Here is a 12526-nt window from a genome sequence, read left to right on the forward strand (position 1 = left end):
TTTTGCAGCGATCAACATTTCGTTACACTATATGTACATTATGATTTCTGCCCCAGAAAAATCTTCAAAATGCGCAAGTAAAAAGGAATCTCCATTATGTAAATATAAGGCCGGTATTCATAGTTTTTATTTTAAGATCGTCTTAAGTAATCTTAAGATGCTATTAGATTAGACGTCTAAGTTCAATTTGAAAAACTTCATGTTATTTCTTCATGCAAACTACTAATTTGTAAACCATTATGTCTTGGTCCACAACCTTTTTTGCTTTAAAAGGCATTAAGCAGTAAGTCGGAAGAAGTTAAATGACATTAATTTCTGTCTTTAAACTGCTTTTGAATAATCTTTAGTCTTTAATCGTTAGACTTAAGCGAATTGAGTAAAACCCAATTCTTACCTAAAAGCACAAGTTCTCTGGTTGATATATCAACAACCCGTTGATATATCAACGTATGATATATCTTACAACTTATAACTTATTACGACTTACGATTTCTTAAAATAAGGTTGTGAATCTAGACTATTTCGTAAATATGGATTATATAGCTTTTATGTGATATTCATAGTCTATTTGTGTTTTAAGACTGTCTTAAATAATGTCCTAAGATGCTAATGTAGCCTTCTGATTAGCTTATGATATGTTAAGATTGTATTTAACACAATCTCAAATATAAGAATTGACTATAAATATCGGCCTAGAAAAAGATATCAATTCGAAATTCTTAGTCGTCCTCGACATAAAATTCTACTTATTAATACACATATACTTTAATCCTGAAAAACTTTTGAATTCGACTTTTGAATTCGAAAGAGAAAAAACGTATTTGTTATGCAAAAATTATTGCATTTAGTTGGTTAATACAGATGACTTTAGGATCCCCTTAAGACATTCTTAAATATAAGAACCAACTATAAATACCAGCCATAGTCAATCATTTATCGTATACATTTTAAAAAGATATGTTTGTAGAAACGAATCTGTTATTTACGAATGAATTCGTACCAACATTTTAAATCGACATGATTCGGCAGTCTTCGATAATAAATCAAACATACATTACGCATATATAAACACTGAAGATATCACTGGGAAAAGATACAGAAATTGTCGGGTAACATCTCCTAAATATATGCGGAATGAGCTGATTCTCACTGCGATTGATATAAGAGATAGTCCTTCAGTAGTTTCGGCAAAGGGAGCTGATTGACTGCGTTTCTCTTAGTGTATTGCAATATAGCGTCACGGCATGCACTCTGTAGTGTTGATACTGCTGAAACATACAGAAACCATCTAGATATCGTGCCAAATAAAGAAACGGAACTTGAGAGATATCTGGAGACACAGTAGTGTCTCGGCGCTAAGTCAAGCGCAGCGACATAGACTTACCTCCATACAGTTGAACTATTCGAACTTGTTTCGTGGTACCGTAGACATCTACTACCGCACGCAATGGTCCTGCTTTATAAGGAATATCCTTGCCGCATACACCCTGATCCTCACCGTTGATGATGAAATGCATTTCTGCTTTATCAGGACAACCGGCCTGTGGCACATACATGATACCGATACGACTACCTGTATCCGTAGGCAGAATGCATTGAGAAGAACCGTCTATATTTGGCTTTAGAGCATTGAAAGGAATAACACCACGTGATGTTTGCACATTGACTCCATCTGTGACCAATTTCTTCTCTCTGGTTGGTATTCCTGGTGGTATACCTTTTTAGACATATAGAAGTAGTAGACATACAACAAGTGTATAATATGCAACATACAAATTCTAAATTCATCCAATCCACGTTTCCATTATTGTTCTTGCCTTTATATTTGTGCCTTGATATTCTTATAATTATATTTTTAAACATCATAACAATTTTGTTACAAACATAATAGTTCTTTCTATTAGACCTTCTCATTTTTAGTGAATTTCTCCTTTAAGTTCCCAAAATTAACAGCAATGATATTAATAAAGAAAATTTTTAGAAAATTATTATAGTGATTTTATAACTATTTTTTTCATTATTCATTTATAGATAGTCGCTACGTTTACACCATGCATTTAGGCCGTGGCCTATACAATAGATGTCCTTGTTTATCCTGTAGGTTAAACAAAGACACCTATCGTATAGGTCGAGGACTAAGCGCACGGTATAAACATAGCCAGTCAAGCAATATGAAAAGGTGGCTCAATGAAAATAAATAGAAATAGAAATAAGCATACAGCCTCAATGCAAGATGTAATTCGCAAAAGTCATATATTTATAAAAAAGAGAAAAGTAAATGTAATGGGCCTTCTACAATAAGCCATTACTTAAGTTTTAAGTGTTAAATCACAAGAAATTTACCAATCACAATCGAATGTGAGAAGAATAATCGACTGTGAGTGGTCAATTTCTTATGACTTAATACTTAAAACTTAGGTAATGGCTTATTGTAAAAGGCCTATAAAACTTAGTTAAAGATTAATATAAACCTATTTATACCTGTGAGAGAGGTGTATGTGGATGATAGACTGTCAAAATTGTCCCAGATAGTTTGATTCCTAGTAATAGCGAGGATCCATGTGTTGCCTAATCTAACCAGATTGGGCATCGCATATTGAGGCAGGTTGTTGTTGACTGAATCCGGATCAATCAGAGTGAGACCCAGCCGCATGTGTCCGCTCCATCCTATCTCCGTTTTTTCGATCTCCACGAGGAAGATCTCCCCTGGTTGCAGCGGCTTCTCACTGAAGGCCACCGAATTGGCAAAGCTCGTAGTCCGTACCGCGACTGTACCGTCCTCGCATAGGAGGATGTTCTCACCGTGAATGGGGTGGAATCTGGTCACTACCTTCTTAATCTCCTCGCTCATGGTAGCACGACGTAGAACGAAAGTACGCACAGTAAACACACCCGAAGATAATCACTCGCGTATAATTGTACCGCATGCATCAGGTGCATGCCTAATCAGCCTGACCCTGTCAGATCAACCAACTCGAGCTGCTCCTACGCGTTGTCATTGAACGCAATTGCGCCTTGTCAAGGTTATAACGAATCTGACTTCGCTGAGATAACGTTTTTTTTTTTTTTTGCAGACGGAACGAAACGAGCGATACTGACGTTTTACAAAGAATTAGAATAACTACAGCGCAGCGATAGCGACAGCAGTGCCGAATCGTAAACCCGTCGCGGAAATATTAGATTAGGTTAGGTTTTCTCATTACGGAGCGATCGCGGCGATCACGGGGATCCAGGATCCAGGAGATGCCGGTTTTCACGAAAATCAAATGTTGACGCGGGCGACGATTTTAGCCGGAAATAATTCTGAAACTTTCCGTGTTTACGAAGTTATTAATCACTACCCACCATTACACGTAGCGAATTATTATGGCTCTCATTGCAAATTCGACCGTTCACATTCGACGACACTATGGACAACACAACTGATACGACTCCGTACTCCGTCGAGTGATACTAACAGACACTAACACGAGCGAGGCGCATGTTGCTGGCGTTACTACGCGTGTACGAGTAAAGTAAAGACATACAATCATCACGAATGAACTGCTGACTGCTGATGGCAGTGGTGGGAGTAGAAAGACGAGTAGAGTGAAAGATACGACAATTGGATGATCGTTCTTTCTCTGTTTACTGAAGCCTGATTGGTTGTTGTTAATCCAACAGTAGCGTATGCTGTGATCAAGGATGCCTTTGACCAAAAATGAGTACATTGTTACACGTTTAATTAGTTACGTTACTTGTTTATAGTGTAAAAGATAGTAATATATATAAAAATAAATTATATGTATATATATATATATGACATTTTATTCGTTGTGAAAAAATCAATTCTGTCGATATTTATTATTACGATCGGGGCCCTGTTACGATGTGCCAGGATCTTGCTCGGAAAGAAGATGGAACGATCATCCAATTACCTGACTCTCTACTCGTTTTTTTACCCCCATCACTGCCATCAGCAGTTTATTCTAAAATTCTATATTATTCTAGATGTCGATGTGTATAACGGATAAGCGGAGTACAATTTCAAAATGCGTTCTGTTTACGCATAATGTATTAATTCATTATTTTTTAATCTTAATCCTTCTCAATTAATCTTTAATCTACAGCTGGATCTTTCGTCCAGCACATTCTTTTTTTTTTTTTTTTGAAAAAACTATGTAGAAACGTCAAATAATCAGTTATAACATTTATATATAATTTTATTTAAGTACACAATCTTATTAATGCTTTCTGAAAATTGTAAAGTATATATGTAAGAATCATTTAATAATTTTTGTACACTTGTAAAATAATAAAAATTAACCCAGAATATATGAATGATTCATCGTGTGTATAAAATTAATATTTGGTGAACAATAAGGATAAAATGGCTGCGTTCAGCAGAGAAAGCAGTTTTGCAACTGTTGTAAAATTCTTTAATATGCAAAAACGCATAAATGAAATAGTGATAAAAGAATGATAAAATTATACATAAAGTTATACGTGAAATAGAAATCTTTAGATATTTTTTAGATGATCCCTCACATACAGAACATAAAAACATGAAAAGAGCGCGTATTTTATTTTTTTTAATGATATAATTATTATTTATTATTTTAATCAAACACAATATTTTATATCACAAGAAAAAAATGTGATAAAGTATGATAAAGTGTGAAGCAATACATATCTCGTTAGATATTAACATGTTACTCATTTATATTATTCGCGTACACCTCTTAAATAATAAATCCAATTTATGTGAGAAATCTTGGGATCTGTGCAGTACACCAGAAGTTTCCCGGTTACTGGATAATTTTTTTCCATTTCTTCTTTTCCACTATCTTTTAGTCGAACGACAATAGGGATCACCTTGTAATATTGATTTATATAATTTATATTAATAAAGACTGCAGTATAAGTCAAATATAAAGAGAAAGTGACGATTTTGTTTCAAATTTCGCTTTCTAAAAGCTTTGTTTACGCTTATTGTTCTCTCTTTAGGGTGAGTTTAGATTTTGATAGAAAAGCAGAAAGCAGAAAAGGTACAGTCAATTAAAGCCCAGAATCCATCACATTCGACTTACGCTCCGATTTTTATTTTCGCTATACTTTGATACCGTACCCAGACAGCACAGTAATGTTTAAAAAATGTATTTAAAACGTACATGTTGGACGTTTGGACATATTAAAAACATCCAGATTAGATCCATGGATATTTTAAAAACGTTTTAAAAATATCCAGTGTTACCATTTTGGACTTCTTAAAAACGTCCATTTTAGGATGCAATGGACTAAAACTGGACTAAATTAATATATTAAATAAATTTTTGACCACAATCCAGACAAATTTGCACACTGAAAGCAAAATGATTCCTAACTATTATGATTGCGAGCAGCAAGCTATTGTTGCTTGTCGCTTGTTGCATATCTGAATTAAGCTTTAATTTAATAAATTTTCGCGTTACCGGAGATATCAAAAGTAAAAGTCCTCGTGCGATCATAAAAAAATTTTCACCTCGCAAGTCAACGAAAGCAATACGTCACAAGCAGACTTAGAAAATTTTTTGCATGAGATAAACATTTTTTAAATGTTCAAATGTAAACATACTTTATACGTTGAATAACGTACATTTTTAAAACATTCGTACTAAATCCATGGACGTATGGACCAGATTGAAACCAAGTCTGGATGTTCAATGGATGTTGTGTGCTGTCTGGGTAATAATTAACAAATAATCTTATAAAATGTTACATTCTTCCCATTATTAAAAATATACAAATTTGTCATAAAGTTCTTCATGTAGAAGATAAATAAATATTTTCATTCTCGCAGAGATTATCATTTAAAAATAGTACATTGTGTAACCGTGGGGGAATGTTGTTTATTGTGGGGACGGGCGCGACGGCACGAGCGAAGCTAGTAGTGCGTACGCGCGCCCGTGTCGACCTATAAACAAATATGCCCCCACTGTTACACATAGAATTATTCTTTACAAGTGCTCGTCGTAATGTGCCCTATACAGCAACGTTTTTGCGCAGAAGAGTGGGATTAGAGAAATAACTTAACGGCTTGAGGTATTGTTTATTTATATACCGCGCGCAAAAGCGTTAGGGTGTAGGGCACATTACGTGCACGCGTGAAGAAAAGATAATTAAACAATCAAGGATTACCTGTTGTTGCTTAATATTGTCCAACGACATCGTTGTTACAAAAACTTCGGGATCGTCCAAGATAAGCTCGAAAGATTTGGTTTCTCTAAATATATTCTTGAAGGGTATAGAAGCAGGTGCATTGATAGCAATTGTATACGGTCCTTGAGGTTTCGGTAACGAATACGTACCGATGAGAGGAAATCTGTATTATAAACAAATTATACAAAACACATTACGTATATATTTATGGTTTATTATATAACTGTTTAATAACGTAGCAATCAACAGGACGATTTAACCTTTTGATGTTCAAATTATGTCAAAATGAATAAAAAATTAATTACCATTTTATTTTTAGTTTTATGTAATCGATTAGTTTAATACACAAATTAAAAAAAATTTTTTTTCATTATTTCAAGGAATTTATAGAAATTTTGGAAATATAGTTTGCCAATTTTAATCGCGTACAGATTCGAACGTTTAAAATTTATGCGATAAACTAGTAATATATGTATATAAACGCTGAATTTAATTCGATATAAAACTGCAAAGGGTTAACGATTTTAATTGCGAATTATCGTACACAAATTCGCCAGCAATCTCGGATGTGGCTATTAAAGTAGCAGAGACGTTTTCGATGTCATAGGGTTCGTAAGTTACGTCAAAGGATGCACTTCTCAACGCCGGTACCTCGATATCCTTCGGAGTAATGAAGCATTCATTATTCACCTAGAATGTATGAAAAGGATTCTTCCATTGATCGTTGTAACAAAAGAAGAAGAAGAAACGCATTATGCTCACCTTGATAGTGAATACTGCAGTATTCTCGGCGTGATTGATTACGTTCAAGGAGAAGGTGACGGAACTACCGAGCACCGCGTCGACGCGCGTCGTTTTCTCCGGCGATGCTGGTATCGCTCGCAATCGCAGCTCGTAGGGAAACAATCCGAGCTCCTCGCAATTGACATCCAAGGCTACGGTGGTTTCCTCGGCGGGATGTAAAGGACGGTACTCGATACTGATAATTTCCTATCACATTCACGGAGATCGTTATTGGTACTATTATTGTTTGTTGGCCGCGATTAAATTTATTTCGTTTATAAATTTGCGCATATAATTTCTTAATTATTAACCTTTTATGGTTCTTTCGTACAATGCGGTAGCTCATTGCATAATTCTTCAAGCATTCAATTCGCGATTACAATCGATAAACGATATACTTTTGTGGAACTTTTATAAAATTTTTCTGAGTAATAAAAAAATCTTTGATTTATTTTAAATCAGTCAATTAGATAAAACTGAAGATGAAATACTTGATTTTCGCTTATATTTGCGAATAAATTTGGACCCCAAAAGATTAATATTTTAATATACTATCGGAAAATTTAACTTATTTTTAACTTGCAACGTATTAATAATTATAAGTAAAAATCTAACAGATAAAAATAAATAAATAAGAGAAAGAATACTATTTTTCAAGGGGAGATCCTCTAGTCTAGAACATTCAAAAAATCGAAAAAATTGTTCTTTTATTTTCTGATAGTAAAATATTTAAGAAATATGTTCCTAAAATATTATTTCGAAATTCGAAAAATTGACGAATATATAAGCCGATTTAGTAGACAGAGCTGTCCGACCGTTTGACGCATTCATGTAAGAAATCCATTCAGTGCACGGAGATCTGTTTTGTTGCAAGGACCCCAAGCGTCCAACAAAAGGAACAAGATCTCTTTCATACAGTGTTTCTTAAATAATGCCTACTAATTATATAGAGCTATTCCTGACAAAAAACTGAGTCGATAAGTCCTCTATCATTTTGCAATTTTCGCAATATTTTTTTGTTACCCGATAAACAAAATATCTGAAATCGATGCATAAGACAACTTTAAGATATAAAATAAATCATGGAAAGGCTCTATATGTTTAAAATAATATAAATATAAGAAGGGCAAAGAGCCAAGTATACTTTAAGATATCTTTTAAGAGTTCTTTTCGAAACATCTTCAAAATATTTCATACAAAACACTGAAAGATATCTTAAAATTGTCATATGCATCGATTTTATCCGTTTATTCGGTAATTTTTAGAAATTAATATTCCGTTAACTATTAAGAAAATTGCAAAATGGTAGAGGACTTTTTGATTCAGTTCTTTTTTTTATCAGAAATAGTAAATTTTCATATATCTCGGCATATATAAATACTATTAAGCACTTAAGATCCGCTTCGACCAAAAATAGGATTATTAATTTAATTGCAATTGTATTGTATGTTGTAGACAAAATTCAATTACTAACGCTGCATAAAGGTGCCACGAACTTTGGTACGTCATGGATTATGATGCAGGGATGCTGACATTTTGCTGTATATGTTACGTGCTGCTTCTTAAGTGGATTATCGAGTTTTAAAGCATGGCACACCGGAGACCGTACTACAGTCATCAGTTTGATCGATTCAATTTCCTGTGGTCTTGTTATATCATATTGGAGTTCGTAAAATTGATATTCGTTCTCCTCATTAGTGAACGTTATCTGTGCACACATTTAGTTCTAATTATTTTGCAAAATATAATTTTACATTCTGAACAGTTAAGATTGGGTTGTTCCATCTTTTGATAAACTTTAGCTCTCACTGTCTTATTCTCTTAATCTCTTATAGTCTTACTCTTTTACTCTTTTGTTTATCCAGTAAGTAAATTATCACATAGTTTATCCGAAGATGAAACAATTGAAATTATGTACCCATAAAATTATTATTTTGAAAGCCCTATCTGTTAAAATTATTTTAAAATAATTTTTACGTTATTTGTGTTTTCTGACAATAATTTACCTTAAAATTATATTTTGATTCTTTGTAGGAATAAAATTCTGCGCGATAATCTCGTTGGCCGTTTGCCGGCACGTCTATTTTGCTGTTACCGACGAAAGAAAACTCTTCGACATTCTAAAAAGCAAATTAAGAAATGAAAATATAAATTTTATAATTATTTCATAATTTCTTGTAATCTCTTATACAACTTTTAAACCTTAACGGCCTTTTTGTCGTCTATATTCTCAATTTTACATTTGAATCGTTGTTGCCTACTGAGCCAATTGTAAACAGGTAACAATTCAGTGTATTTTGTCTTTGCCGGGAATTGACGTGTAATCCTTTGAAGAATTTGTGGAGGTAGACTAAGCCCTCGAAGGCAATATACTAAAGGAGCTTTGTTATCCGGTAATTTTAGAATCAATGTACCCTGAAATAGTTTATGGAAATATAATATTTACGTTTCTCTCGACTTGTTGCTTTTACATTAAAATTATACAACTACTCTATATTTTATTACAGAATTATTTTATGAAAAATAATACAATACAGTTTATTTTATGATAATACAATACAGTTTATTTTATGAAAAGTTAACCATGTTCTCTTTTAATTACTTCGTGAAGATTACTTTCGCTATTCATGACTAGAGGGGCATAAGCGATTATACAGGTAGCAGATTTTTTCGAAGAATTGTACGGGATCTCGTCGACAAAGAAATATTCGCCGATGATTTCCGGTTTCCAAGTTACAATATCATTTTCAACGTTCAGAGCCCTTATTATTTTTTCACGAACGCGACACGAGAAGAATAGAGTGTCGATTGGTTCAGGCAGTTTGCAGCTAACTCCAGTAATTCTTATGCAGAGATCTTTATATTTTTCAATTTCAAGCGTCGCCTGAGAATAAAATAAATTACTCCTTTTATCGTAGATTACATCTCGTATGTTCGATTAGATTCTTTGTTATACTTGTGTTTAAAATTGATAGCAGATTTAATATAAATTATGATGGAATTTATAAGTATATTGTAAATATTTTTTAAATAACAATTATATTGTCATTTTATTAAAATTATAGTATTAATAAATTTTTTAAATAATTTATTTAAAACATAACAAAGATTCTAGAATATATGAGAAATAAACTTTTTCAAAATAAGTTTTATCAAAAATTTATAATTTTCAGAAAACGCGAGGAAAAAGCCATAAGGAAATCATGCGCCTTGCAGAAAATAACAATATTATGCTTATCAGTAAGATGTAAAATGTTAAACAAATTGCCAAATAACTTGTAATAATGTTAAATAAAATGCATTTTGTTTGTCTACAGTTAAATGATATAATGCACATAAAATGTCGATAGATTTTTTTCAGTATATAAATTGATAAAAAATTGCTTGTTAATTCCAAAGTAGCTATAATAATATGTGTCTTTTATTATTGAATACTACGCCATTTTTAATATAAAAAATAATAGTTTGGACACGAAATGCATTTTGAAAGTCTACTCTTCATACGTCAAGCACACGAGTGTTCTTAAGTTCTGAGGGAAAAAGTTATTTTAGAAAGTTAAATATATGATGTATAGAAATATGGCAAGAGATACAATATATTACTTAAACTACTTTTATGTTTGGCGTATATTGTAGGAGTAAAAGAAGCCGAGTTTTTCACCGAAGATTAAGTATTTTGTGCACAGATATAAAGGTAGAAGATGACGCTCACGTTGCCCTCGATCGAAGTATCATGCTGAGTGGGTTGGAAACTGACAATGAAGTTAACATTCATGCCAGGAGAGCAGTAGCCAGTTGCAGGAGTAATGTTAAAATCCTCAGGTAATTTCAACGTATTCCACTTGAATCTGGAGATTGATAGGTCATACGACGTTATTAAATTTAAATAATTAATATCTCTATCTCATGATAAACTGATGAAAACGTAATAACATAAATTACATAATAATAAGAACGAATACACGTAAAATATCGGAGAGAAAAAAACCATATAAAAAATAAAGAACGCTTCAATCGTTTGTAATAAAGAATCGTTTCTAATAATTAAATAAATTTAATATTCTTTATAATTTCTTAGCTGTGTGCCTTTAAGTGCAAAGTGAGGCGATTTCAGCAACCTTACCCTAACTTCAAAAAATATTTCAAAACCTTCTAATTTTACCCGTGTAAAGCTGACACCCCAATATTAAAAAATCGATTTTTTTTCTTTATGCATTCGTTTGTTCAAAAGATATACGAAAATTATGTTTTGGAGGGCTAACTTCACACTAGCCCCCCAATATTAAAAAATCGATTTTTTTCTTTATGCATTCGTTTGCTCATCGTTTGCTCACGAATGCTCAGTTGGAATTTTCGTTTGCTCACCCTTAGGCTGTGTTCCAAAATTGACTGCCAGTACTGAAAATCTATAGTTTACGTCACGAGCACTATAGGTTTTTTTTATACTGGCAGTCAATTTTGGAACACACCCTTTGTTCAAAAGATTTGTGAACAAACGATGAGCAAACAAATGCATGAAGAAAAAAATCGATTTTTTAATTCGATACCAAAACTTATTTTTTTTTATCTTTTGAACTAAGGGTGAGCAAACGATGAGCAAACAAATGCATGAAGAAAAAAATCGATTTTTTAATATTGGGGGACCAGCTTCACACGGATTCTAATTTTTCAGATTAATATTATATAATATTATATAAAGTCTTATATTTATTGTTTATTTTTTATTTGTTTATGGCACTAACCTGGCACCAATATCTCCTGTATTCAATAGCATTATCTTTGCTTCGCTGACACAACCTTGAACAACGATACCAAAAAGCACATGAGTCCTGTTCAAACGGAATTCGGCGCCTATACAGCTTCCACGCAGGATAAATAACGGTTGGATTGTGGAATTTGTTTGAAAAGCCATCTTAGCGACAAAAGGTTGCATCCTACGAGTAGGTTTATACTTTACGACAATATTCACAGTCTTTCCTGGCTGAAGTATAATCGATTCTGCTGGCTCGATCTCCAGAACTTGAGCCAGATTAGGTTCGTTAGTTCGAAAAGTTTCGTCAATGGTATTTGAACGCTTCGTTTCAGTGATCGATGCTCGAGTGCGATCCATTCTGGAGTTCTCTTGATTGATCAACGTACAAATTTGAATTCTTTCGTGGAATGGATCATACCCAGGTAGATTCTTCATAAGATCAAATTTTAATTCGAGCGCAGCACGTCCATCGTTGATCACTGGCACTTTTCTGCTTGTCGTTTTGTTAATTGGTAGATTACCAAGATCCACCGATTTGTCGTATGAATTTACTAAATGAATCTGTCATAACAGAATATAAGTAAAAATAATTTCGCGAGTATATTTATTTTCCTCACGCGTGCACGTAATGTGCCCTATACCGCAACGCTTTTGCGTGCGGTAAATAGCCAATACCTCAAGTCGTTGAGTTATTTCTCTAATTCCACGCAAAAGCGTTACGTTATGAAAAATAACGCAACGCAATGATAGCGCTCGTACAAATATCAACACGGAGAAACTTTCGGGGCATCTGGGGGGGGGGGGGGAAAAAAA

The 12526-nt window shown here is 33.3% G+C and overlaps 1 protein-coding gene across 1 annotated transcript in view; it reads right to left on the reverse strand.

The window, feature by feature from the left end:
- Positions 1 to 1110: 1110 nt before the first annotated feature.
- The window catches only part of LOC108773871 (hydrocephalus-inducing protein), a 29156-nt gene continuing 17740 nt past the window's right edge, over positions 1111 to 12526 (reverse strand). The window contains exons 18-27 of the mRNA XM_018539823.1: positions 11703 to 12274; positions 10673 to 10808; positions 9163 to 9375; positions 8967 to 9080; positions 8435 to 8668; positions 6940 to 7167; positions 6724 to 6867; positions 2482 to 2839; positions 1385 to 1717; positions 1111 to 1265 (exon numbers count right to left, since the gene is read on the reverse strand). Coding sequence (XP_018395325.1) covers positions 1147 to 1265; positions 1385 to 1717; positions 2482 to 2839; positions 6724 to 6867; positions 6940 to 7167; positions 8435 to 8668; positions 8967 to 9080; positions 9163 to 9375; positions 10673 to 10808; positions 11703 to 12274 — 2451 coding nt within the window. The 3' untranslated portion in view covers positions 1111 to 1146. The remainder of the gene's footprint in view (positions 1266 to 1384; positions 1718 to 2481; positions 2840 to 6723; positions 6868 to 6939; positions 7168 to 8434; positions 8669 to 8966; positions 9081 to 9162; positions 9376 to 10672; positions 10809 to 11702; positions 12275 to 12526) is intronic.

The sequence above is a fragment of the Cyphomyrmex costatus genome, unplaced genomic scaffold (genome assembly GCF_001594065.2).
Source record: "Cyphomyrmex costatus isolate MS0001 unplaced genomic scaffold, Ccosl1.0 scaffold223, whole genome shotgun sequence".
Classification (NCBI taxonomy): domain Eukaryota; kingdom Metazoa; phylum Arthropoda; class Insecta; order Hymenoptera; family Formicidae; genus Cyphomyrmex; species Cyphomyrmex costatus.